The 27,498-nt window shown below is 38.9% G+C and overlaps 2 protein-coding genes across 4 annotated transcripts in view; one reads left to right on the forward strand and one right to left on the reverse strand.

The window, feature by feature from the left end:
• Positions 1 to 8,314, reverse strand: part of si:ch211-278j3.3 (E3 ubiquitin-protein ligase RNF19B) — a 30,817-nt gene extending 22,503 nt beyond the window's left edge. Inside the window, exons 1-2 of one of the 2 annotated variants that reach the window (XM_017710504.2) lie at positions 8,063 to 8,314; positions 108 to 520 (exon numbers count right to left, since the gene is read on the reverse strand). In XM_017710504.2, the coding sequence (XP_017565993.1) occupies positions 108 to 263 (156 nt within the window). In that variant the 5' untranslated portion in view covers positions 264 to 520; positions 8,063 to 8,314. The remainder of the gene's footprint in view (positions 1 to 107; positions 521 to 8,062) is intronic. The other variant, XM_017710505.2, reaches the window with a different exon arrangement.
• A 465-nt stretch (positions 8,315 to 8,779) lies between these two features.
• znf513a (zinc finger protein 513a) lies at positions 8,780 to 27,276 on the forward strand. Of its 2 annotated transcripts, XM_017710503.2 has the most exons (5): positions 8,780 to 9,118; positions 9,519 to 9,620; positions 10,299 to 10,436; positions 24,494 to 25,198; positions 25,538 to 27,276. In XM_017710503.2, the coding sequence occupies exons 2-5, from the start codon at positions 9,581 to 9,583 to the stop codon at positions 26,323 to 26,325; spliced, it is 1,671 nt and encodes a 556-aa protein (XP_017565992.1). In that variant the 5' UTR covers positions 8,780 to 9,118; positions 9,519 to 9,580; the 3' UTR covers positions 26,326 to 27,276. The 2 variants fall into 2 exon arrangements, with proteins under 2 accessions (XP_017565992.1, XP_037394102.1); XM_037538205.1 differs by lacking the exons at positions 8,780 to 9,118; positions 9,519 to 9,620; positions 10,299 to 10,436 and adding an exon at positions 23,383 to 24,204.
• Positions 27,277 to 27,498: the final 222 nt, after the last annotated feature.

Genomic DNA, 27,498 nt, shown 5'->3' on the forward strand with positions numbered 1-27,498 from the left:
GCAGTATTGAGAAATCACATTATAAAAAGAAGCAGAGTAGACTATAAGGCAAAAAAAAGCTACATTCTGCTTAGGCATTAAGGGGCTAACGTGCATTTCTTTCTTACTTGCTCTCCATGTTCTGGCTCATTAGGCGTTAACGTAATAGCCACCTCATCTCGGCTTGGAGTGGCGGGTTTCTCACTCTTGGGGTCCGATTTGGGCTTGCGGCTGAAGAAGCTGAGGAAGCTAAAGGGCTGAGACTGTTGCTTGGGCCTCTTCATGGTAGCAAGTAGAACAGTCCAGCCAAACCAGCATGAGCAAATCAGGTCCTTTCAGCGTGCGAGCGTTTGAGTGCGGGACCCTTACGGCTCGTCGGTGGGACGCAGTAGTGTAGACATTGGGAAAGTGTAAGAAAAACGTCCACTATAAGGTTCCCCGTTGGAGGTCATGATCACCCATCTAATAAAGATACAGTGATTTTCTTTTTCTTAATCTTCTGTTCTCAGTAATTAAAAAGTAACCATCACTTTCAGCCACCCTGAAAGAAAAAAAAAAAACAATGTGAAAACAACGTCCAGGGAGGATCAGCAACCAGCAATTAGGCTAGTAAAATGCCACTACTTAATTGAGTGTCACTCATTGACTTGTTTATAAATTGACATGGTCAAAAACTTAAGTTTACCAATATTAATGTTCAAAATATTACATCGAAGTAAGGCCTAGTAAAGAAGACTGCAATTTTTGTAGTTCTTCTAGGGCCATATTCAAGATTGACAAGTCCAAGGCTGGTCGAGATTGAGCCAAAGCCAAGTCTAAAGGGAGCTGAGTCCAAGATCTAGACCTTACCAACTGAGTCTAGTTTTACTTTAGAGACCAGACTTAATACTTAGACTTTTAGGGTTTTTCCTCGAATTAGGATTTACTGCTTAATACAGTTATATAATTACACTTATTAAGTAGTTATGTCATTAATTTAATACATTTTGTATCAATAGTTTTTAATTGTTTTCATGTCAGAAACTGACACAATTATGGCAAAAATGTAACTGACTTTTTTCCTCAAATCAAAACTTTGAATGTAACAATAATTTTACAAAAACACAAAGACAAAGGTGGCTGTTTTCTGATCCATCTGGCTAAATTAAACACAAACAGACACTATGATTTGGTTTTGAGTTACTTGAGTGAAAGGCAGTGCAGATGATGACAGTTAAAAAAAATGTTTTTTTTAAATGTTAGTTGTTCTTTATTCAGTAGCAGAGACTAAATTTGTTGGGTCTAATGGCTGAGTCAAGTCTATTTAAGCCCAAGAACAAATACTAGCAAGTCTGACAAAATAGAGAAAGAGTTTGGCCAACAGGCTTGAGTACAACAGCACTAAGTCCTTCATGTTTTACACCTTGCTTCTTTTAATAAGCATTGAACTTTTAGGAAGATACCTGGGTCTAGAGCAAACAAACAAGCTGCATAAGCTGCATATACAGCATGTGTGGTTGAATACATTAGTTCACTGAGCCCTTGCCCGCAGTGGCAGAGCTGTGGTCTCTGTAATTACATGCTTGAAGGCTCAACTGAGGCAAAATCACAGCTTCGTACAGACAAAGTCAGATAACAAGCCCTTGAAAGTCACTGCCTAATAACAGGCTAATTTGTCTGAAAAGAGCAGATTTTGCCTGCCACACTAAACCTAATACACTTTCATTTAGTCTTTCACACATTGACCATTTCAAGAATTGAATGTATTACCTTCAGAGGACATCAGAATCACTCAATAACACCTGACTTCACATATTGACTTAAAGACAGCTGTGTCAAGTAATGCTGAAGACCAAAAAACCTTTAGCTCTTGACAGTAAGTAGCCTTTAGAAAGGCTTGTGTGACCAGAGCACAGAGGACATGAAGGACGACCTAAAATCAAGAAGTTGGATGCTGAACAGTGTACAAAGAACAGCAGGAACGGAGGTGCGTGCACCACATTTTATGTGGGCAGTGGGCCGGGAGGACTCTGTCAGCAAAGAACACCAGGAATCATCCATGTTGAAAGCACAGCAGCTTAGTGGACTAGCCACAGCCATGTTTACTTAAGCTGACTGGAACAGCCTGTTATAGAGAACAGAGAACACAGGCGAATGCACCAGGCAAACACCTTTCCAACACCTGCAGACGTGCTTACGAGAAACTGAACAGTGTTCTTCTTAGAACATGTACAATTCCATTCCTATTAATACATGGTGTATATTTGGGAAATGCTAATAAAACCAGAGGCTACACTGACCAGTGCAAATTATTTTTCCATAAAGGGAACATTACTAAGGGGGCCTCTATTTTCATTCCTTTGTTAACATCCTTCTCCGAAGGAAAGACTCCCGGTGAGGGCCAGAGCTAGAAATGGAGACAGAAGCTGCGGGCAGACATTGCCTCATTTAGCTGCCTAATGGTAAGGCAGAGAAAGGCGTCCTGGGGATTCGTGGAAATCCTTGTGGGAGATAAAGTTGAATTGAAGTGCATCTTCAATTTTTTACATGCTTTTTTTGTTCTGACTATATTGCTTATAATTTCCTCTTTAGACTGCATAAGAGCCATGCATTCAAATCAGCAAGGAACCTAAACAGATTAATAAAATGAATAACGGATGAACTCTTATAAACAGACCGCAAATATCTTGTAGTTGATGAAAATCCCCCACACTGTGCTTTGACCTGAGTCTGAACTTGAATCCAAGAATATACTTGAATCTTCCAGCTGCACATATATTCAGTCCATATACAAGCTGTACAAACTATGTTAAACATTACACAAAGATAAGTGTGTTAAAAGAGCTGAAAACATTACCGACTTATGAAGGTCATATTCCCTTGCTTCTATGTCGAATAACAATTTTGATACAGTATCAAAAAATCGGAAAAACAACTGTTTAAAATGCTGCCTCAGAAATAATAGTGTATCACTGACACACCCATCAGACTCTGTTGAGGGTCTCTCATTTGCTGTCTTCCATGGAAACCACATGATGTAGAAAAACTTGACAGTGCAGACGTGGCTGCACTGTTAACTACATTTAAAATGTTTTCACTTGCTGAGATCATTTGAAGTGCATATTCAGGTAAAACATGATCTCAGCAAGTGAAAACATCTTAAATGTAGGTAATGAATCTAATGTGTTTCATTGTCAGATTGATGTAAGAATATTATAAAATTATTTAACTCATTACTAGACATTTTTTACTTGTTTTAAGTAATTTTATCTTATGAATATTTTATCTTATTGCACTGGTACATTATTTTACTTGTTTTAAGCATTATATCTTGAAATAGGCAACATTACCTTCACTATTTCTTGAAAGAAATAAAATATTCTGCCAATTGAAAAAGACACTTTCATAAGATAAAATTATTTAAAACAAGTAGAAAATGTCTAGAAAAAGGTGGAATAATCTTAGAATATTTTTACAACAGTCTCATAATGTGAAAGAGATATAAATATATATTAAGTAGATTTAAGATGTTTTCACTTGCTGAGACATTTTTGCAGTGTGACAGAGATCAGCATTATGGATATGCAAATATTTTCTTCTCTAATTAGATCTAGTGCACCTGCATGTGCACATCCCAATCCACGTCATGTGAAACTCAGCTGTTCCTTAAAAGAGCAAGATGAAGGTGAAAGAGGATCAGATGCAGATCTGATTTTTTCAGAGCTGTGTATACGCAAATCTGAAGCTGGAGCCACTTTCACATGTGCTCCTTGATTGAATACATGTCCAAATCATGGCCACGTGACCTTAATGATTTCATATCAGAATTGATTGTTTTTGTTTTGGTTTTTTTTTTGTTTTTTTACAGTGCATGGGCCATCATTTAGGGTTAACACGGCTGAAGCTGGAACAGCTTGTTCAGCTGTTTCGTTTGTTTGCTGTTCATGATGCACAAGGTTTGACATTATTGATTAGGATGTGTGCACATGGGTCATCTCAGGATGTGAGTCACTTAAATACACAGATGTGAACCATCAAGTTAGAAAGATCACAAACCTCATGCATCATGAGGCTTGTAATGTGAACGTAGCCAAAGGATATCAGAATCGCATTGGCATCTTAAGGTCAGGCGATAAGGCAAAAATATATCACAATATTTAAAGGCATTTTCACAATGCACAATAAGTACTGTCACTCAGACACCATGCATTAATAGCACCATATTTAAAAATGCCATTAAAACTCTAGATACAGTGATTTCTGCACTGCACTAAATACAGTTAGGCGGGACAAAATTTACTCTTTGTGGTGGAATGTGTGGTTGGTATAGTGTAGTGGGTAACACCTCTGCCTTCTACGCTGTAGGTTGGGGTTCAATCCCCTGCTTGTACAGGCACCCTACACTATACCAATAAGAGTCCTTGGGCAAGAGTCCTAACACTACCTTCACCTACCTGTGTAAAATGATTAAATTGTAAGTCGCTCTGGATAAGAGTGTCAGCCAAATGCTGTGAATATGCAGATGTTAAGTGTTTTTTAAGTACTAATGCTATCCACAAAGTCTTCAGAAAAGTAGGTTATCATGACCATGAAGTTTACCATTATATGGATAGGATATTGTCATAATAACCACCCCTGAAGTATCAGCACATAACTGCTTTGAAAAATTATGTGACAAACGTTGTGATATTTCAAACCAATATTTGATGTTGTATTGATGTATTACATTAATGATTACATTAACGATTTGTTTCAATATTAATTTTAGTTGTTTTTATTTGGGGGGGGGGGGGGGGGGGGGGGTTAAATTGAACCATGCTATAGAAGGTTTCAGACAGTTCAGGGTTTTATATTGTCTACAGCTCAGTTGCAATGTTTCATAAGATCAACTCTTTTGCACAAGAACATGTGCAAAAACTTTAGATTTTTCTGTTGAATTCAAATTAGTATTTTTTTCTAACCAACCCAGTCTGTGTAGAATATAATTAGAGATCTGTATAATCTTAATAAACAAAGTATAAGAAACCAAGTTGAATCTTGACCTTAGAAACCAAAATCACATCAAACCTGAAAATATATGATTATTATTACAGCCCATATGCTGAAGCACTGAATGTGCAAAACACTCTAAGGTAATCAAAGATGTCCTGCCAAGAACTTCTTCTGTTGGACTGCCTACAAGCACATTAACACAAGTGTTAGAGGCTAAGAAAATATTCAGGAAGAACCATTTAGGCGTTTTACGGCTGTTCTGCTTCAGGAAGCCTGTTCAGATGTCATACAGATGCCTTCACAAAGGTTGTATTAGGGCTAAAAAGTTCTCCAAAGCCTAAAGTGGACACTATTAAGCCATTTATTTTCATTAGAAACATTACATGCTTGACTCAGATACGCAATAAACAGGAGGACAGAGACGTTATAGCCTGCAGATCTCTTACATCTAATCTTATTTCTTTTGGTGTACAATGAACATAATTAGATCTTTAGGATGCTGATTACGCATTTAAGGCAAATTATCACTGCAGTGCTATCACAGCTAACCACAACTTTGATGATTTTTCATCAGGCTAGAAAGAACCCCAAAAAAGCATCTAGGCTTAAAAAGTTTTTAGACATGATTTGGATTGTAGCCAGAACCCCTATTGTAATAAGAACAGGCTGGGGTTCAGTGAATAACTGACACCGGTCGTTTGGGACCTCCCCTCTTAGCAACAGGCATCCATTATAGCTCAAAGCCACTGTTGCAGAGATGGATTTGGGAATTAAAACATGTTTCACATTGACTTTCTCATAGATTCTCTACACTCTACAAAAAGCATTCTCAAAATTATAGTTTAAAAAAAGTTCTAAAACAACAGCAGAACCTCTTTGGTGCTACTGATACTATATTACATATAAAAACTCACCATCAGAACATTGTGGACGAAATTGTAGTACTCACACTAAATAAGCATCCATATAAGTCATTGAGTTGTATACGGTACTGTGCAAAAGTCAGAGACCACCCTTCCTTTGTTTAATTTCTAGTCGAAATAGCCTTTAAAAACAAGTGTTTTATTCGGGAGATATTTTTTTTTGTTTAGATTTTACATAAACATATCCACTTACATAAAGAAGTCTGTGAAACCGGAGTTCAAAAAGTGATTAAAATATTTAAAGAAAATGGAACTCGTAACAACCATGCAAGATATAGCAGACCACCAAAACTGTCACTACCTGATTAACAGTCCTTAAAGCTTCCATCTCCATTATAGAACATCTACCTCCTTGTTCACTTCAGATCTGAAAAGAATGTGGGTGTGAAAGGATGTATAGCTGTCAAGAAGCCCTTACTGAGAAAAAAGGGAAAAAAATGCACATCTTAAATATGAAGTAAGGGTTTTTGCACTATGAAAACATGAAAATGCAACCAACTTCTAAGACTGAACTCTGGAAATGTGTAAAAATATCCCTGCGGATTTCTTGTCTCCTGAAAAGAACGGAAGCTGTAATAAAGAGAAAGCATGGACACACTAAGTACTGAAAAATGTGATTTATTATTGAGGCTTCTGCACAATGTCTTGCTAAATATATGTTTTCTGCTTTTTTGCCTGATGCTGGAAAATCAATAACTCGTACTTAATGGCCATTTTGAATAGAAATTTACTACATGTAGGGTGATTTCTGACTTTTAACCTCTTTTTTAAAAGACTACGTAAAAAGAAGTGCAGAGCAATTTTCTAAAATGCTGAAACTGTTCTATTTATTCAAGTTTGAGGACACTGCACATTTTCAAAGTTTCACAGCTGCACTATACATAGTACTTAAGAGAACAAAGAGGTAATTTAAAATGTTTACAGGATAATTAGGAGATATTACAGCTATCAACAGTTTTTGTCTCAGGACAAATACCAACATCAGCCCACTCAGGCAGCATTGCATAATCAGCTCAAGGCCCGAGGCCCCTCCGTCTTACCTCTGACTTGCCTAACTGCTCGCTCTCTGCCTCAGCGAAAAGCTGCTTAAAAGAGAAAATTTTTCCCAGGCCACGTAACGCGGTCCAAGCAGTGCTCTCGAAATGAACCGCGCTTCATGCACAAAAGCAAATATTGTTATGAGCCCAAAGGGCCCATAATAAACAAGGAGAAATTCCAAAAGCACAGATTAACAAACAAGACATAGAGGAGAGAGAAAACATCTGAAATGAGATTGGAAAAGAAAGACTCTGTCTCTCTCTCTCTCTCTCTCTCTCTCTCTGTTTCTGTGGATGTGAGGGGCTCTGGAGAAAACATCCAACTAAAAAGTTTGCCTTTTACTGTAGATGCACTTTCCACGCATCTAAATATGTAGGCCAACATTTTTTCCTCATAATCCCAAACAAAGGATGAGACACAACATTAGCCTCGAGAAATGAGCGTGAACTGTTCCTCAGTAAAAAAAAAACTGAATAAAAAGAAAGAAGCAGGGCTGCATTGTGTATATTGGCAGAATACAAAACACTGAGTCTGAGTCTAAAACACACTTTGGCATTTCAAAAATACAACAACCTGCACGTGCAGAGCTTACAGTCAGTGTTTTAGAGGCTGATTCATTACACCATCACACCAACAGTCTACATTAGAGGATGAGGGGCAAACCGTTCAGACAGCATCAGATCAGGGCAGAAGCTTTCAGAGGACACACCTCCCGATTCCCGCACTGCTTTCAGAGGCGCGTCAGTAAATCACTGGAGTTCTGTCCTTTATTCCAGCACATGCTGCTCTAATCAGCACTGACTGACCATCATCTACTGCAACGAATCGCAGAGGACCGCTTCCCCTCCGACTGAGGGACAACAGCGCACGGCGGCGAAAGCTAGGAAACAGAATTAATTACACTCGAATGCCGACATTCAGCTGAAAAGCAGCGCAGAACATCATTTTTAATAATTAATCAGAGGGTCTGCCCGGGCATCACAGCACTGCAGGGAGTGGCAAGGTTATTACGCTACATCCTGCAGCTCAGTCTCGACAAACTCGAGCGTTTCAGCTGCTCACTGACAGATAACTGACCGCACCGCCGTGGTTATAAACAGGACATTGTGGCTAAAAGAGAAGGGAAAATAACACAGAAATGTGTCTCTTACCTCCGCTCACGGCGTTATCTTATTGCTGCTCAGCACCGTCAGTTAGCTCCTCCCACTGAAAGCCCAGCACGCACAGACTCGCGCCCGCGCCGACCCGCCCACTGCTGTAAAACACATTTGGCCGTGAAGCGGAAAGAGGAGCGCGCGCTGCCGTGGGCCGAAAAACGCTGCATGTGACGTTGAGGCGGAGGATCCCCGTTAACGGCGGAGGATCTCCGTTAACCTCAGAGATTCCCCTTCCCTCCGCTGTTAAACCCACACTACAGCGCTGGCCCAGGACTGACCTGCTGCAGAGAACCGCAGCAGAAGCCTCTTCCACTCACTGAAGGGCATCACTACCGTGGGCTCTTTAAACGTGCTTAGGACATAAGGACATTCCTAATGTTGGGTGTTTTATACATGTTTAAAAATACAAATAAACACGCACACACACATTACATATGTAATAGTATACTCATATACAACATATATATAACACATCAATAGATTATCGTTATTATCATCATCATTTTTTATGTGTTTTATTTATACAGCGACTTTTCACAAAATCTCTTTACAGAGTAATCATCATCATAGTTATTATCACCATAATATATATATTTCTTAAATCAAACAATTCAATCAATGGTATTATCATCAACATCAATTCCTCCTTTCTACAAATTTAATAAACAAACCTCTTGTTTTTTATCTTTTCTATGAAGTGCGCTGGGCAGCTGTGACCTACTGTTTTCGCATATTATGCATTCTGAACGCTTTAAAAGCAGCTTGCCTGGCAAAATGTCGACAAGTGTAAGACGACTACAACCCCCATCACCACGAACTACAAATACGTATGTACGTAAGTTCGGGAAACGGATACACGTAAAATAGCGGAAGAAAATGTATACAATGGCAATCTGGAAATCAATTAAGTTGTGAAAAAAAGAGCATTAATTGCCTTTCTTCATGCCCGGCACCATACGGAATGGCGGACAGCTAACATTCGCTTTCTCTGAAACTGCTCTCTTTACACACAGAAGAAGTGCTGTTTGATGGCCTGGACACAAACAGGAGGTACAATATTGATGAAATCCTGTTAGCCTGATGATGTAGGTTAGGTGGCTACCCAGCTTGGCTGCTTTGCTGGATCACAACACAAATGAGCCTTTCGACTGTCAGTTTGCTGCGTTGCGGCAGGCAGCTTTGTGTCGCAGACCTGCTGTTTATAATACGCAGAAAACGATTTAAACCTTGCAGAAAGGAAGCGGTGATGTTTAGCTTGCACTGCTGCTGGTTTTGAATTATGAGATGTGACATTTTTAGCTTGATGGCTAGCAGTGTGACAGCGAGTGCTGAGAGAACTTAATGATTATTGTGTTGCCTGTGCTTGTGGAAAGGCGCAGTGTCTACGGGGTCTGGGCTGCTCACCTTCACTGCAGCTAAACTAAACTGTTTAACCGTTTCTGTTTCGAAGAATGAGCTGATAGTTGGAGGGCTTGTGGTAGAGGCTACAAATCAAGAAAGGCTGACTGGAAGATGCCAAGAAGAAAACAGCAGAATCCACAACCTGTAAAGTGTAAGCAATTTAATGTTGGTTTAAACATATAAATCATAATAGATGAGTTGGGTTAAAAAAGACTTTTTTTTTTGTTTCAGTGGCTGTGTCCTGTCATAGCAAGGCTATGCGATATTAAAGTAGTCCTATTCCAAATGTAATTCTGCACTATCTGCTCAAGGTCCTCTCATTTGTATCTCCACAAATCGTCTTCTATTTTATGCAGCTTTTTTTTTTACCTTATACAGTGACTGTATAGTAGCTGCCTCAGAAATGTAATTCACATTTTTTTGGGGGGGGGGGACGTTGTATGAAAAAGAACGAGTGCTATAATATATGCAAATAAATGTAACTGTTGTATTTGCATTCCACTGGAAACAGTAGGCTGCCTCGTTGAACACTTGATGTTTAATCAGGTGCATCTGGAGAATTTCATGGGTTTTCTTTACGCTTTGTATTAACTCCTGATACTATGTCCAGTAGATGGCAGCAAAATGTCAGCACCAGAAAAACAAACCAGCTTAATGAAACCGTTGATATTGAGAGGCTTATTTTCATAATCATTCAAGGGCTGCAATTAGGCCCAAACAGTTGTTCTTGTCATTAGTTCAGAATTTCTTAATAGCAACTTTTCATTCAGTTGTGTGGCTTTTATAAACATCCATACAAGCCTATAAGTCCTTCTGTGCTGCTTTTCAGTGGATTCTAAAGATGGCGTAGGCATTAACAACACCACAACAAACCTTACCTTCGACGGTGACTTTCTTCTGGGACAAGACCTCGACTTCTCAGATCCTGATAATGACAGCAAGATCATAGGCCTGGAGAAGTTTTCAGGTGAGTGTTGAGAAAGGTTCGAGCAGAGATATTTCTCATTCACGAAGTGTTGCTAAAATAAAAAGAAACACAAGTTACTTTCTAACTCAAGCCAAATCACAAAGATTCACTTTGGTTTACTCCATGGATTCAGTCAGGCATTACCCTGATTGGGAGCCATTTCTCCAACATGTCCTGACGACCTATGGGTTTAGAGTAAGGTAAAACAAACACTCAAATGGAAAAATACCCCTAGCAAAGACGTTAAATATCCCTGCTAGTACAATTTATTTGAAAATATACAAGCAGAAAGTTCATTAAAACCACAACTAATGGGACAGGTGGGCCACACAAGATGTCACACTCTCTGATAAATGGTAAGAAAGAAGCCAGCAGTCTTCATCACAGTTCTCTCCATAGCTACACACCACACAGAATTACTCTACAAAAAAGAAGCACACACACGCGCATCTATATTTTTACACACAAGCATTTACACAAATCTGGGCCTGTATCACAGAAACATCTTAACTCTGAAATTTTATCTGTTTAGTCACCATGACAACTTCAGTTCGGACTGAATTCAGGGTTAGGGTTAGGGTTTACTACACAGTTACTACACAACATTTCCTTAATCCTGACTTCAAGACAATTGCAGTAGTGACCTAATGTGTGTTGTAACTGTCCATTTCTATCGGTTTTAGGCACCTGTTACAGACAGCATAGTTCACTACCAGCATAATGTCATTATATTTATTTATGTTGCAAAATGGTGATTTGACTTTTCTTTTTTCGAGCTTAAAAATCCCAGATACTGCAGACACAATCCTCACTGTCCCATCTTATTACTTTAGCATGTGATGTTGATGTAAACTCATCAGATAAAATATTGCAGCGAAAGTGGTAAATAATGAAGAGAATGTGTGGCTGTTTATTAGGAATAGTGAGGAATAACAGTAGCATGGCTCTCAGGCCAGCTAAGGCATTTGAGTAATGAAAACAGAAACTGGGGAGTGACGATGCTCTGATAAACAGCACAGAGTGCTGTCAAAATATTCTTAACCTCTATTATGCTTTAGTTTTGTTTTGACCTTCTTTGTCTTGGTAAAAGTAGTTTTCGAGGAGAATTTATCAGCCAAGAAACTGAATCTGGGCAGAAGATGAATGTTTTAACAAGATAACCTCAAACATACAGCCAGAATAACTCAAGACTGGTTTCTGAGGAGAAGGTGAAAGTGCTTGGAGCATTTTAATCTTGGGTAAATGAAGATGTTTTCTAGGAGGAATGGGCCAAAATTGAACCACAGTGCTGGAAAAAGCAAATTACTTCTTACTACAAAGTGGTAACTGCCAACAACAGCTTTGCAAGAAAGTGCTAATGTTAATCATTCATGGTGTCTGCACTCTTTTTTTTCCCCCATCATTTTAGGTTTTGAATAGTTTGACTGGATTTCCTTTGTCCTTTTTTGGTAGTGTACAGTATCATAAGGTAACGGTTTTGCAAATGTTTGTTGACTGCCATTGCCAAGCCTCTATAGAGGCATGTGCATTCTGATTGGCTGATGGTAATAATTCAGTTCAACTTGGTTTATACTGGAAATTTTGTATTGGATTGATAAAAACCTTGATTATTTTTTATATGTTACATTTCATGTTAGAACTTGTTGTACAGAAATTGTGGTTCCACTGGTGACAGCTGATTGATTCATATGTTTTGTGGTTGGTAAGATTCATATATTATCTTGAGTGTAACATATGGAACCTTTTAAATTTTATTAGATGGACCATTTCTGGGTTATTTCTGTTTTGCAAGTTTCATAAAAATTTGCATGCTTTCTTGGATTGAACGAGGCATCCATTGCTTGCATCCCAAGCTTACTAACCCCCTGATTAGTGGGTTGTGATAAATGGGCTGCACACCTGCCAAAATTAATTTCTGTGTTACTTCACTTACTCATAATATCTGCATAGCCTGTTGGTGATCAGGTTACCAAGGATTCATAAGATCTATTTGGTAAGATTCTGACATTTCACTTATATGAGAACTTCTAATATAAGTGAACATAAACAATTACATGTTTCACAGTTTAGGAATTACTGACCAAAGTCAGTGCCACCATGTGATCAGCCTTATACTTTTAGGCATACTTTTAGAACTCGTCATTTCTAAAGTTGTTGTTTAAGATGGTTGTCAGTGGTGACTGTTTCTTACTGAGCTGTGGGGATGATTATATAAGGACATTTTAATTATGCCAATGTCCTTCATGCATATCTTCCTACTGAAACAATATAGACCACACATTTAGTTAATTGATTGTGTTTTGAGGAGTGAGGAGCAAAACTGTAAAAAGGATAACTCCAAGAGCTTTGGCCTAGAGCTATGGATGGCTTCTTGTTTGTGCCAGAGGTTGCACCCATTGCTGAATGGGTGTGTCCAAGTGTACTGGTGTTGGAGGGTATAGGGCAGAGTTCATTTTGTGCCTAAAGTTTCAAATAAAATACAATCCACAAACAAAAGTTTAACAATTGTCCAAGATATAATGAGAGTTAAATCATTTTTCAATCATTCATCAAAAATATACTACTTATTTTGACATTAATGTATTATTAATTTTTCCAGTCTTTATATATTAATGTTTTTTTTTTGTTTTTTTGCTATTTTACTGTTATTGTTTGCTTTTGGAATTGTTCTTTTCTAAAACCAGAATCTTTCTTTTGCCTCTGACTTATGGCACAATTTCTCAGGAGACTTGTCTTAGCAGGGGGTGTCATTCTGCACTGTCTATTGGGCAACTGCTTTGGAGTAACAGGACTTGGGACGCACACTCCTTGAAGCACAGTCTTGTGTCGGCATGTTTAAAATGAAAACTTTATTTTGGACATTGAAGAACATGAACTTAGTTGTTGAAAAAAAAGCCTTACAGCTGTTAGTGCTGACTTGCCTAGCAATGTCATGTAGGGCTACTAGAACTAAATTGAGTTATTATTTAGTATTAATGTGATGTCAGTGATTTGTAGTTGCAGCATTCTGTAAACTGGCGTGCTGAAATAGAAATCCAGTTTCAGTGACTTACCTGGAAGAAATAATAAAAGCTGACCTAACAGCCTTTATAATACTCAGAACGCAATGGCCAACCATGACATGTCAAGATTATTTCCTTCTTTAGTGATAAAACATGACTATCTATCAACTGCCTCACGGCAGTAACTCATAGCTGGCAGTAGTCAGTGATATTTTTCAGTCTTTGCTGTGTTTGTGCTACTGCTATGTTATTTCCCTCGGATTGAAGTCAGACAGAAAAGATTTCAGATGCAAAAAATGAATCTGCAAAATCAGCAAACTGAAAAAAAAAGAGAGCAAAAACTGGCAAAATGCCAATTAATTTTATATGAAAATGAAGAGCAACAGTTGTCAAAAAATAAGGTTGGTTTAACTTTCATTATTTGTATTTTTAACATATTTTGGACATTTTGATACTTAATACTGAACATATTGCTTGTGGATTTTATTTTATAAAGCTCCATATTAGCCCCCCTACTACCAAAATCAGGCTGCCTTGAAAATATATTTTTGAATGTTCAAAAATAGAAATTAATATTTTGTGTGTTTTTTTTTGTTTTGTTTTTGTTTTTTGTTTTTTTTTTGCTAAACAACACTCTGTAAGATGCACTGAATGCGTATAGTGATGCATGACATTACAATGCTGAAAGAAGGGCTGTTATGCTTGCAGTCAAACAAAAATGGGCAAAATTTTATTCTGCAGTCCTGTGGGAACTGTAACACTGTTTTACTCAAGAAGGCATAAAGGAGTTCTCTAGCAACCAATCCAAATCCCATAACGAAGGATGTACTAACAAGTTGAAGCAAATGGCCTCATATGGGAGACCAGAGTTGCCAAATGGGCATTCAAAGAGGCACATTTTCCAGTCTAAAACAGCTCATTTGCACTATGGTTTATAGTACTGTAACCTCTATGCTATGTGCAAAAAAGAAGGAAGAGACGAATTGTCCAGGGCCAGTTAATAGAGCTCATCAATGCGTAGTGGCGTCACTAGACATAGTGGGAGAAAAGAGACCGAGAGCATATTCTCAGTATGTTGAGTGGCACAGTAAAGTGAGACAGAGGTAAGTAATAATGAAGGCTAATCTGTAGCAGCTGTAAATAAGGCATTAGTGTCAAGGGAAGTCTAGGAGCAAGTTAGCCATTGGTTTCTGCTAATAGACTGAGGTGTAATGAGCTAGAGAACGCTGAGCATAGTACTGCAGCGTGTGACTAAATGTGTTACCCGCTGCTTTTTGGAGGATAGTGATTATTTTCTGTTAGGGTGGCGGAATAACTGCAGTCAAGGCCCTGAAGATTAGAGGAGAGCGTCATAACAGTAACCTTGGCCTTGGAGTTTGGATCTTCAATACGTTACACCAAAAGTGCTATCCAGTAGACATTCAGAGAAAAATGACATTAACCAATATGGGTGTAACAATACATTCAGTCCATGATGTGATTCCATTTATGTTACTGGGTTCACAATTTGATATTCTCATAATATTAAAAAAACAAATGGGCCGGAGTTTATTTGTATGGTCCCCTATAGATGCTGTACAGCTACTTAAATCATTAACAAACTTTCTGGTGATCTTCAGTTGATTATCAACATTAGGTTTTGCCTGGAGATTAAGGATAGGGTTAGGTTTAGTGTTAGGGACAGATTTAATAAACTCTTTCACACTGAACTTCAAGTTCAGTTAAATTTAATGGATGTTTAGTTGAATGTTATTGAAAGGCTGAATGAGCATTTACAAAGCATCTATAGTGAACCATCTATGGAACATTCAACTTTAAGTTCAGTGGCTTTTAATGACTATTCAGTTGAATGTTACAACCCCAATTCCAATGAAGTTGGGACGTTGTGTAAAACATAAATAAAAACAGAATACAATGATTTGCAAATCCTTTTCAACCTATATTCAATTGAATACACTACAAAGACAAGATATTTAATGTTCAAACAGATAAACTTTATTGTTTTTTACAAATATTCACTCATTTTGAATTTGTTGCCTGCAACACATTCCAAAGAAGTTGGGACAGGGGCAACAAAAGACTGGGAAAGTTGAGGAATACTCAAAAGACTGTTTGGAACATTCCACATGTGAACAGGTCAGTTGGAAACAGGTGAGTGTCATGATTGGGTATAAAGGGAGCATCCCTGAAAGGCTCAGTCGTTCACAAGCAAGGATGGGCGAGGTTCACCACTTTGTGAACAACTGCGTGAGCAAATATGCCAACAGTTTAAGAACAACGTTTCTCAACGTGCAATTGCAAGGAATTTAGGGATTTCATCATCTACAGTCCATAATATCATCAAAAAATTCTGAGAATTCGGAGAAATCTCTGCAAGTAAGCAGCAAGGCAGAAAACCAACATTGAATGCCTGTGACCTTCGATCCCTCAGGCAGCACTTCAATAAAAACCGACATCATTCTGTAACGGATATTACCACATGGGCTCAGGAACACTTCAGAAAACCATTGTCAGTGAACACAGTTCGTCGCTCCATCTACAAGTGCAAGTTAAAACTCTGCCATGCAAAGCGAAAGCCAGATATCAATAACAGCCAGAAACACCACCGGCTTCTTTGGGCCCGAGCTCATCTGAGATGGACTGACGCAAAGTGGAAAAGTGTCCTGTGGTCTGACGAGTCCACATTTCAAATTGTTTTTGGAAATCATGGATGTCGTGTCCTCCGGGCCAAAGAGGAAAAGGACTATTTACAAAGGATTGTTATCAGCGCAAAGTTCAAAAGCCAGCATCTCTGATGGTATGAGGGTGTGTTAGTGCCCATGGCATGGGTAACTTGCACATCTGTGAAGACACCATTAATGCTGAAAGGTACATACAGGTTTTGGAGCAACATATGCTGCCATCAAAGCAACGTCTTTTTCAGTGACGTCCCTGCTTATTCTAGCAAGACCATGTCAAGCCACATTCTGCATGTGCTACAACAGCGTGGCTTCGTAGTAAAGAGTGCGGATACTAGACTGGCCTGCCTGCAGTCCAGACCTGTCTCCCATTGAAAATGTGTGGCGCATTATGATGCGCAAAATACGACAGCAGAGACTTGTACATCAAGCAAGAATGGGAAAGAATTTTGCCTACAAAGCTTCAACAATTAGTGTCCTCAGTTCCCAAACGCTTATTGAGTGTTGTTAAAAGGAAAGGTGATGTAACACAGTGGTAAACATGCCCCTGTCCCAACTTCTTTGGAATGTGTTGCAGGCATCAAATTCAAAATGAGTGAATATTTGCAAAAAACAATAAAGTTTATCCATTTGATCATTAAATATCTTGTCTTTGTAGTGTATTCAATTGAATATAGGTTGAAAAGGATTTGCAAATCATCGTATTCTGTTTTTATTTGTTTTACCCAACGTCCCAACTTCATTGGAATTGGGGTTATACTTAAGTATATACTGAACATTTCCAAAGAATCTACAGTGGACCATTCAAATAAAGTGTTACTACAAATGTAATAAGAAAAAGAACTGTTCTAATCATGTAATAATCATGAAATAAAATGTTTCACCTCTCATTATACCCCTGTTTCTTGCAGAGCAAAAGCTAGCTCAGAGACCCTTGTGTTTCAGTCTGAAATTCTGTTTCTTTTCTTATTGGCTTTAAGAGTGCAGGTGTGCCCAGCAGCACTGCTACTGCTCATTAATCAGAAGCAGAGCAGCAAAGAGGGTAAATCAGTGTAAGAGTGCTACTCGGACAGCTAGCGGTATGAGAACCCAAGCTGCCAAGATGCTTGCAAGAGCTTCAGGCAGTCAAAACTATTGAGTTGTTTTCCTCACAGTCCTTTGAAAATAGGACAGTGTTCACACCCCTATTTAGCAATATCATATTTAAGCTCCCACTCTACCCTGCTCCCCTCCATTTATCATATAATCATTCTGTTGTGCCTGCCCATGTAGCTTTTAACCACTGCCTTCTTCCACACAGTCTTTGCTGTTGTGATCGTCCACCACCTCTATCGTCCTGTATTGCTGCTACCTAATGTAGAAGATAGGCTTAGTCTGGTACCTCTACTAATATCTTTCTTCCATGGGAGTCTGTGACTAAGTGCCTTCTGTTTGGTAATAGAATGGGATGTGGACTATAAATAGAGCAAAATGGGGAAGAATAAAGCATGAATTGACAACAAAAGAAGGTATTGAGGCATAATATGTACTATTGGACAGATTGCTTGTATTAATGAAAGGTTAGTGTTGATTGTATTGATGCTTTACAAAGACAACACCAGCCTGCATTTTTAACCTTCAAATTAAATTGCCATTTTACCTAAACTAGGATTGGACCATGTTCTAGCATATGATAACAAATGCATGCACTGTAGTAGACCAGATTTTCTTTCTCATGCATAGTAGTGCTCTTGCCTAATTGGCCACATGCCTTGTCAAAGGCTTTTAATTCCTGTAGTGTCCCAGCCACAATGTTCTAGCACAACAAAACAAAAGAATAAATGAAATGAAATATGTCAACTCTAAAAGTCAGAGCTGTCAGACGGGATTTCATGGGACAGATTGACATCACAGTTTCAGGCCCTAAAGAAAAACATTGTTTGCCGTTGGCATTTCTGAAGTATATGAATACTTGCCTTACCACCGTTAAAACAATAATATTTACACTGCATCTAACCTCAATTTAAATGTTTAATTTTTTTACCTATATAGCTCAGTTTTCAATTTATAATAATTAGTTTAAACCATTTATACATCTCTTTTAGGATGGGCATCCCTAAGATGTAGAGAGAGAATTTCTGACTCGATTTTTCTTTACTGAGATAGCAGTGATGACACCATTTGACATATTGTTAAATCTCTTCACATCTTTGTTTAGGGATGTGTATTTATGGTCTATTAAGCTAGTTTTACTGAATGGATAGCCAAGTTTGCTAACTTAGGCTATGTTTACACAGCAGGTAAAAGTGGCCCATATCCGATTTTCTGCCTCATATGTGACACAATGTGTCTGTGTGTCAGTGTGAACAGCAAAAAACATTGAATCTGATATTTTTAATTCCAATTTGAGACGCCTTCATATGTGGTACTGAAATCCGATCCGTATCCGATCTGCGGCAACGCGACTCAGTCTGAACAGCCAGATTCGAATTCATGCGACTTTTACATCAGTCCAACTCCACATTTCGCGCTGCTGAGACTCATAAATATTCAGGCTGATGATTCTGTACCAAAAAATGAGAAGAGACTCATCGCAGCATCGAACAAAGCGACCGAGCACGGCCGGAGGAGCCCGAGGCGCCCGAGGTGGCAGCGTCAGAGAACGGTATAAAGAATCCGAGCACACGAACCAAAGACGTGGCCGTGATCGAATAACGCACCATTTCTACGGTGAACTCGAACACACTGTGGGTGAAGAGCCCAGCTGTCAGACACTGGAACTTCATAATCGCTCCTGAGATGCTGGCGAGATGAAACTGAAGCTCCGGGAGCGACAGGCGTTCACTGGCCGACATGACTGTTTACCTCTGGACGAGCCACGCGAAGTGTTGTTCTTCAGCGCATGAGGGGCGGTTTAGGAGCTGATCTGTTTAGATCACATTTAAAAAATAATGTGAACAGCCAAAAAAAAAAAATTGGATTTGGTCAGAAAATCAGATTCGGGCCACTTTTACCTACTGTGTAAACGTAGCCTAGTGCTCCACATTCAAATACCATTGTGAGTAAAACAACTTGAGTAGGTGAATGTAAATCTCTGTCAGGATTGAGGGGAATTATTTAAATTTTTATACAAAATTTGTCTTATATACTTTGGCTAAGCCAGTTATCTAGCTTGCTATCTATGCTCTGTCAGCTCTAAGCATGCCCTTAGCTTCTTCATCTCAGTGTCTGTTAACAGTCAAAGTCATTGATTACTGATGTAGGTGGCTTATCAGGACAGTTATTAAAACTTGTTTCAGTTCTATCAAGGCTAATTTATTCTGAATGTAAATCGCCAACTCTTTGCAAATTTTAGAAATCACAATGAGACACACAGTTAAGTTGGGTTAATTGGTCTATGATAGAAAAAAGGTCTTTAGTGTTATTTGTTTATCAATGACTAGTATGGCTTTCTGGATATTTTTACAGCATTGTTGTAGGTGCAGATCTGCTCTTTGAGAATATCATAACATACCTGCAGTTTAGTTTTCCTCCATCATTGCTTTGTCAGTTTCTCTTGCTGGTGCATTTCCTTATTCGTTCAGATTTTTTGACTGGTGTGAGAATGCGAGTTTCCTTTAATCTTGAATTTAGTTCAGAGACTGTCATTACATTGCACTATTACAAATGTTTGTAAACTACTCAGGTGTCAAAGCAGTTTTCATGCTGTTTCAAAACAAATGTCTCCAGGAGTCTGATGAATTGAACACTACTGTCTGATGTACTGAAGTCTCACCATGAATTATGTTAATTGGTTAACAGGTCAGTAACATGACTAGGCATATAAAGAGCATCCTTGAGAGGTAAAGATGGGGAGGGGTTCACCACTCTGTGAAATACTGCACAGGCAAATAGGGCTTTTCTTAACGTATAATAGCAAAAAACATCATCTACAGTCACAATATCATTAAAAGATTCAGAAAATCTGGAGAAATCTCTGTATGCAAGGGTCAAGGCAGAAAAGAACCAGTATTGGCTGGCCATGATCTTCGGGCCCTCAGACGGCACTGCATTAACAACAGACATGATTCTTTAGTAGAAATTGCTGTATGGGCTCAGAAAGGGTTCCGAAAAACCACTGTGAACACAGTTCATCGCTGCATTAAAACTCTACAATGCAAATAAGAAACCATATATTAACAGGATCCAGAAATAAGAAACCATATATTAACAGGATCCAGAAATAAGAAACCATATATTAACAGGATCCAGAAATAAGAAACCATATATTAACAGGGTCCAGAAATAAGAAATGATATATTAACAAGATCCAGAAATGCCCCCCCCCCTAGATGACTAGCACATCTATGAAGGCATCATTAATGCTGAACAATATATACTGCTATCCAGATGATGTCTTTCAAGGAAGGCCTTGGTTATTTCAGGAAGACGATGCCAAACCTCATGCTGCACATATTAAAACAGTATGACTCTGTAGTAAATGGGTCCAGGTGCTAAACTGGCCTGCCTGCAGTTCAGACCTGTCCCCTTTGTAAGCATTGAGACCATTATGAAATGAGAAGCATGACAAAGGAGACCCCAAACTGTTGTGCAGCCGAAATCTTATACCAAGCAAGAATGGGAAAACATTTCACTTTCAAAAGTACAGTAATTGGTCTCCTCAGTTCCCAAACACTTGTAGAGTGTTGTTAAAAGAAGAGCTGATGCAACACAGTGGTAAACATGGCTCTGTCACAACTTTTAAAAACATGTATTTTTCAAAAACAAAATTTCTCAATATCAATATTTGATATGTTGTCCGTGTAATATTTTCAATTAAATATAGGGTTTAAATGATCTGCACGTCATTGCGTCCTGTTTTCTTTTACGATATGCTCAGCATCCCAACTTTTTTCAGAAACTAGGTTGTACGGTTTAACTTGGGAGGTCTAAATATTACAGTTTACAACACAGAAGTGTTAATCACAAAAAGCTTGATCACAAGATGTAAATTCACCAACAGTGGTATTTTTGCAGTTAAAGTCACTATTATAATTACATGCCACTCCTCCTTACTTTCTCTGTCTTACTGTATGCATAAGTTTGTAGTTTTCAGGATGCAAGTACGCTTCAGCTTCAGGTTTGCTGTGCCATTTTCATTTAGCTTTTTCATTTAGTTTCCGTTAGAAACAAAATCAAGCTTATGCTCTTTAGGAAGATCAAAGGTGTTTTGTTATTTAGTGACTTCATATTGAATGAAACAAGGTTAAGTTTTCACCTTAATACTAAAGCTGAGGGTAGAAATATGCCTAAACTGTTCATTACAGTACAAATAATTCCCACAATACTAAACACAAAAAAGATGTCACCATTAGACTCATCAAATCCTGTGCAATTAGGAAATTAAAGAAAAGATTAAATTAAAGAATTAAAGAAATTAAATTAGAATTAAAGAAAAGCTCTACATATTGGGGGGCAGGGACTGGTATTTTGGAAGGGTACAGGAATTCAGTTACTGGTGTTCTGACTGCACACTTTTCTTTAATTTCCTAATTGCACAGGATTTGATTAATCTAATGGTGACATCTTTTTCTGTTTAGTATTGTGGGAATTATTTGTACTGTAATGAGCAGTTTAGGCATATTTCTACCGTCAGCTTTAGTATTACTGTAGAAAAAGAAATGAATGGTAGAAAGTAAGGAGGCATTGTCCATATCATCAAAAGCACTTATCTGTCTGCTGTCAATACGACTTACATGTCTGCTGTTTACCATTAAGTCCAGGCAAGGCTGGTGTAGTACCTTCTTTATGTAGTCGGAACTAAGAGAAACAAAAAAGGAAAAAATGAAAGAAACTAACACTAAAATAACAAACAAACACTCATGTATCCTGATCATTTGACCTAGGCTAGTTAATTGCTAGGTTTAGTTGGTGTTTTTAGCCTGTTTCACACATGGACTTTTACTTGGGTATTTACCAGTAATTAAACATGAAGACGTTAAAGGTGAACATGACCTGGAGTGGAATTCCCAGTTAAGCTGACCCAACAATTTACCTGCATGAGACTTGGTACAGTACTGAGGTAATTACTGGCACAGCTCATGCATGAAAAGCTCATACATTACAGAGTAATACAGTAATGTCTAGATTGTGTGACAATTTCATTTAGCAATTTAGTTTTTTTAAATTTGTTTTGTGAGTGAAAATGCCACGCAAGTGTGTTTTGTACATGATTCAAGCAAAAATGAAGCATAGCAGGCACAGTAAAGTGTTTGTGTGATACATTTGTTTTTGCAGGTGAGATCAGTTTTTTTTTTTTTGGTGAGAGAAAGTAGTTGCAGGAATGTATCTTTGTACAATGCTTGTCAAATGTGGAAGATAATTTTCTTGTCGTAGTCTCATTGGGCCAGATGTGATCTTGAATGAGAACATCTTTGGACAAAGATAATAAATTGTGGGCTAAAGGTGGGTGAGACCATAAAAATATTAGGTTGGGAACAAACTAATCTAAACTAATTCAACACTTCACAAAGGAAGAGCTCAAAGTGAGGGGCAATGGGGCATTTGGCTCTTTATTAGAGCATGTATAGGCCTGTTCACAGCAGATTTTGCCACAATCCATCATCAAAAGTTCAACCAACTTTTGGCTTATCAAGATTCTCGTTAGGAGAGCACAGTTGGCCCTGTGAGACAAGATTTTTGCATTTTCACCAGAGCGATGGTGTGGACTAATCCACATTATTACTAAGAATCCCCTAGAATCTCTGTATACCTACTTAGTAAAGCACATTGTGAAAATCTCACAGAGAGAAAAGCATTTTGTTAACACTGAAATCCAATCTTGAAGAGCCAAAGAAGCAAAACACCCACACTAATGTCAAGCTGCTGACAAACAAAAATGAATAGTGTTCTATAAATGCGGGTTGCGCAGACATTATAATGAACTACACCTCTATAGAATATCATCATCTCCAATATTATATCTACATTAAACAGAAAAACACTCCCGGTCTACTGCAGCAAATCTCTGTACAGTAGCTGTTTTAGTGTTCTTGTTTTAGATTGCAACACTTTGCTAAATATTAGAGGCATAAAAAAGAATTAATGAAAGGTTATATTTGAAATTCTGTTATACTATGAACATAACTATCATAAAATATTTATGTAGTCAACTGTTCAGCCTCCATTTGTCACCTACATCTTAATATTATGGTTGTTGTTATTATTATTGTTATTATTGTTATTATTATTATTATTATTAATAATCAATATTCATTTTTCTAAATGCCAAGCCTAACATAAAATTATATACTTGGGCCAAAGATGATGTGACTTGGGGATTAAAATCAAAGTCTATTCCAATATTTGTATTAAAAGACCTAAGCAATGTCATTTGTGGTATTGTGATATGACCATGATCCTAATAACTAATGTCATATCTTACAGACTGTATTTGCTGCTTGCATTAAATGCTTTTTTTTTTCTTCTTTGCCATGTTTGTTTATAATACGTATATGGGCATTTAAAGTTCAGGTTCAGATGGCATTATCTGTAGGGGGGAGTGTTTTTTCATGCACAGCTGAAAGATGGAGCTCAGCATTTTAGAAATATCTCTGGCTGTAGCATTCTGTCAGAGCACACAATCTGAAAATAGCAAATCATGGGGAAAAAAAGCAATGTGCCACCATTATAAGGGTCATCAAGACAGCCATCATCATCAAGGACACCATTACAGGAAGGCATTTATTCATCATCATCATCATCATCATCATCATCTCTCTGTGTCTTTATCATCATCATCATCATCATCATCATCTCCTCTCGGTGTCTTTATCATCATCATCATCATCACCACCCCCTCATCATCATCAGCAGAGCCATTATAGTCATCATCATTATCATTAGGCTGGGTAATCATCCACTGAGGGTTTCTGAAAAGCCCAATATAAAGGCCAGCTCAGGCTTCAGTCGCACACTTGGTTCTTCCGTGTGTGAGGAGAGGGCTGCACAAGAGAGATCTGTTTCTTCGAGTATGAGAAAATGCTGAAGCCTTTTCAGTTTCTTCATCACAGTTCACTTTTTCTTTGTTTCTCATAAGGATACCGAGGCATCTTTAAATGTTTTAACTGCGTGAGTATAAAAATCAAATGTTCTTAAAAAAAAAAAATCTTGCTCTTTTATGCTGATGTTTGACATTTCACTGCAACAATGACTGTCATTGTTGGCAGAGGTTTGTGAAAACATGTGCAAAGCCCTTTTTTTGGAGGGCGGCATATTGCGTAGGACTAGGACAACAGTTAAGATTTACATTTTTGAAAAAGAAAAATTTGGGTTGTATTCTTTCGCCTATTATTTTTTTGCACAGCTGCACAGTCTAAGTTAATGTCCTGTTGTGTGTTGTTGACCTTACCCTGTGCAGCTGATATCAGTCTGCCTAGCTTCCAACTGGGAGACGAAGAGAGCTCCTCCTTCAGTCGTCTCAGCATGGAGAGTGATGCAGATGACCTACATGCTGTCGAGAATGAGCACGAAGAGGGGACGTCTGAAGCCAACTTCCCCCCATACCTGTCCTGCAGGGGCTGCACTCAGCTCCTGGACGAGCCTCTGGGACCTGGCATGGACCTGGTCGGGCCGTACTGCCTGCGCTGCTGCAAAGGGAACATGAGTGGTGTGGTGGACAGGGCACAACGGGGACTCTGCTCGGGCTCAGGCTCTGGCTCACAAACTGCAGGGACTGGCACAGAGAGATTGGGGAGTGAGGACGGCTCCCTGAAGCTCCACTCATGCATGTTATGTGGCTTCTCCTCACGCTACACAAATCATGTCAAAAGGCACATGAAGGTTCATAATGGTGAGAAGCCTTACAGGTGTCCGCTGTGTTCTTATGCCTCTGCTCAGCTGGTGAACCTACAGAGGCACTTGCGTATCCACACTGGGGAGAAACCTTACAAATGTGAGCACTGCACATTTGCCTGCAGTTCCCTGGGGAACCTGAAAAGACACCAGCGTATGCATACGGTCACAAATCCTGCTCAGACTATGCAGCGACCAGCGAGTGGCCAAAGCCTCCGACGTCCTGTTGTGGGCCAAAAACGACAAGATGTTCCCAGTGCCTCAAATGAAGGTACGTCCCTTTTTCATTGTAGGTCCAGTTACAATGACCTCACTAGGTTGTTTTTTTTATATATATATACTATGCTGCTAAATCAGGGCAAGCATCTTAATTGAGCCTGTTCTGCTGCATTAAACAAGAATAGTTAAGCATGCCAGTTTGTAAGAGTGTCCAGGTAGAAATGCCATTGAACAGTTGCTCTCCCTAATGAAAACCATTTAGCCCTTAAGTGGAAAAGAAGTTGTAGAGTCACACTAAGGAGGTTTTTTAGAATTATTTCAGGCTTTTTCAAATCTAGTGAGTGTGGTGCTGGTGGAGTACTATGTAGTAAACTTTATTTATCTTTGTCAGGACCTGTGAGGTCAGACGCTATGCGATCAGAAGCAAGTTTGAATGTTGGAGGCGACAGCAGGTATCTTCAAGCGTTTGCAGGCCTAAAGCCAGAGCAGCAGTCCTCTTCCCGAGCACTGGAGCAAGGGCAGGCCAGAACGCAGGCCGCAGCTCTGCCCCCATTGCTCTTTCCTTTCACCTGCCGGCTGTGTGGCCTGGCCCTGGATGATGAGGATGGCTCCTCTGCACAGATCTGCGCAAAGTGCACCCTGGAGATGCTCACGAAAGACACACCAGGCTCTGCTGGCGAACGGGGGGACAAAGTGTACACCTGCGCCGCCTGCCCCTTCCTCACACACTACCCTAACCACCTGGCCAGACACATGAAGACACACAGCGGAGAGAAGCCCTACAAGTGCCCCCAGTGTGACTATGCGTCCGCCCACTTCGACAACCTTAAGCGCCACCACCGAGTGCACACAGGCGAAAAGCCCTACAAGTGTCACCTGTGCGATTATGCCTGTGGGAACCTGGCCAATCTCAAGAGGCACCAACGGGTGCACTCGGGGGCTAAGCCTTTCCAGTGTGCTGTTTGCAACTATAGCTGCAACCAGAGCATGAACCTAAAGCGCCACATGCTGCGCCACACTGGCGAAAAACCACACAAGTGCCAGGAATGTGGCTACACCACAGGGCATTGGGACAATTACAAACGGCACCAAAAGAAGCATGGACTGGCCACAGATGGCTGGGTGAAGGTGCAGCTGCCTGAGAACGAGGAAGAGGGGGAGGATGACGAGGAGGTGTAGCTTGGCAACGGGAGAAATGACTACAATATGATGAGAAAGATCATTTGAAATTGAGATTGTACTGCAGATAGCAGATGATGGAGAGGTGTTATTGTACCAGCATAAGCTTAGTCAGCTATTCTTTTTTTTTTTTTTTCCTGTGTCATTATTTTTCATGTTTCTTAAACATCCAAGCTGCTACACAGATTTGTGCACAAGTTTAAAGATGAATAGAATGTTTAATGCCTTTGAGAAGGATTGGGTTGTGATTACAGACCTCCTAGAAGTCTGCTCGGAGTGCCCTTGATTCATTTGTCAGTGCCAAACAGACATTATATACTGCTACCTTGATGAAATGCAATTCCTCCTTCAGTGTTTACCTTGCATGCCTATTCACCATTGCTCTGCACCGCTGCCTATAGAACAGTCTAACTGTAAACCTTCTTTGGTTTCTCTGAGGCCTTTGCTGTCTAAATAACATTTTTAAACCTGCACAACACCCCTTTACAAATAATATGTTTACTGTTAATGTCAGTATTAAAACTGAGTCATGAACACTGCAGCTTTCATTTAAGGAGAAATTGCTGGGAATAGTGTTGCTTTTTGTTTGTTTGTCTCAATTGTGATATAGCCCATTGTTTAGTCTGATGTTACTTGAAGCAAAATAATGCATAGTAAACATTAGACTGTCATGCTTAATGTAAAGCTTTTATTTTTGTATGTAATATTTTTTTGTTGTTGTTGTTGATGTTTTTTCAAAAGAATGTTTGGCATGTATTTGCCACCAGTGGCATTAAGTTAAAGAAAATGGACCATAAATTCTATATGCAGTTTATAACTTTCAGGTTGCCAAAATTATCCAACAGTGAGATGGATTCTCTTCAGTGTGTGGTGCTTGAGTGTTTTCTTGTAATTATGCAGTGGTTTCATAATTGCCTTAAATATTCTGAAATAAAACACTTTGTGGTGACACTGGTGTGTGAAGATGTTTTAGATCATGTGATAGACTAGTGGTTTGGACATGCACATGCTAAAGAAGAGACCAGCCACAATCTGAACAGCTGTACCAGAATTCCTATTTTTTGTTTAATACAATGGCAGTGTTTTTGAGGCAAGATGATATATAAAGAATATTAAAATATTGCCATATTTATATATTACAAGCTTCAATTTAAAAAAAAGTTGGGTCAGTGT

The sequence above is a fragment of the Pygocentrus nattereri genome, chromosome 4, assembly GCF_015220715.1.
Source record: "Pygocentrus nattereri isolate fPygNat1 chromosome 4, fPygNat1.pri, whole genome shotgun sequence".
NCBI classification, from domain to species: Eukaryota; Metazoa; Chordata; class Actinopteri; order Characiformes; family Serrasalmidae; genus Pygocentrus; species Pygocentrus nattereri.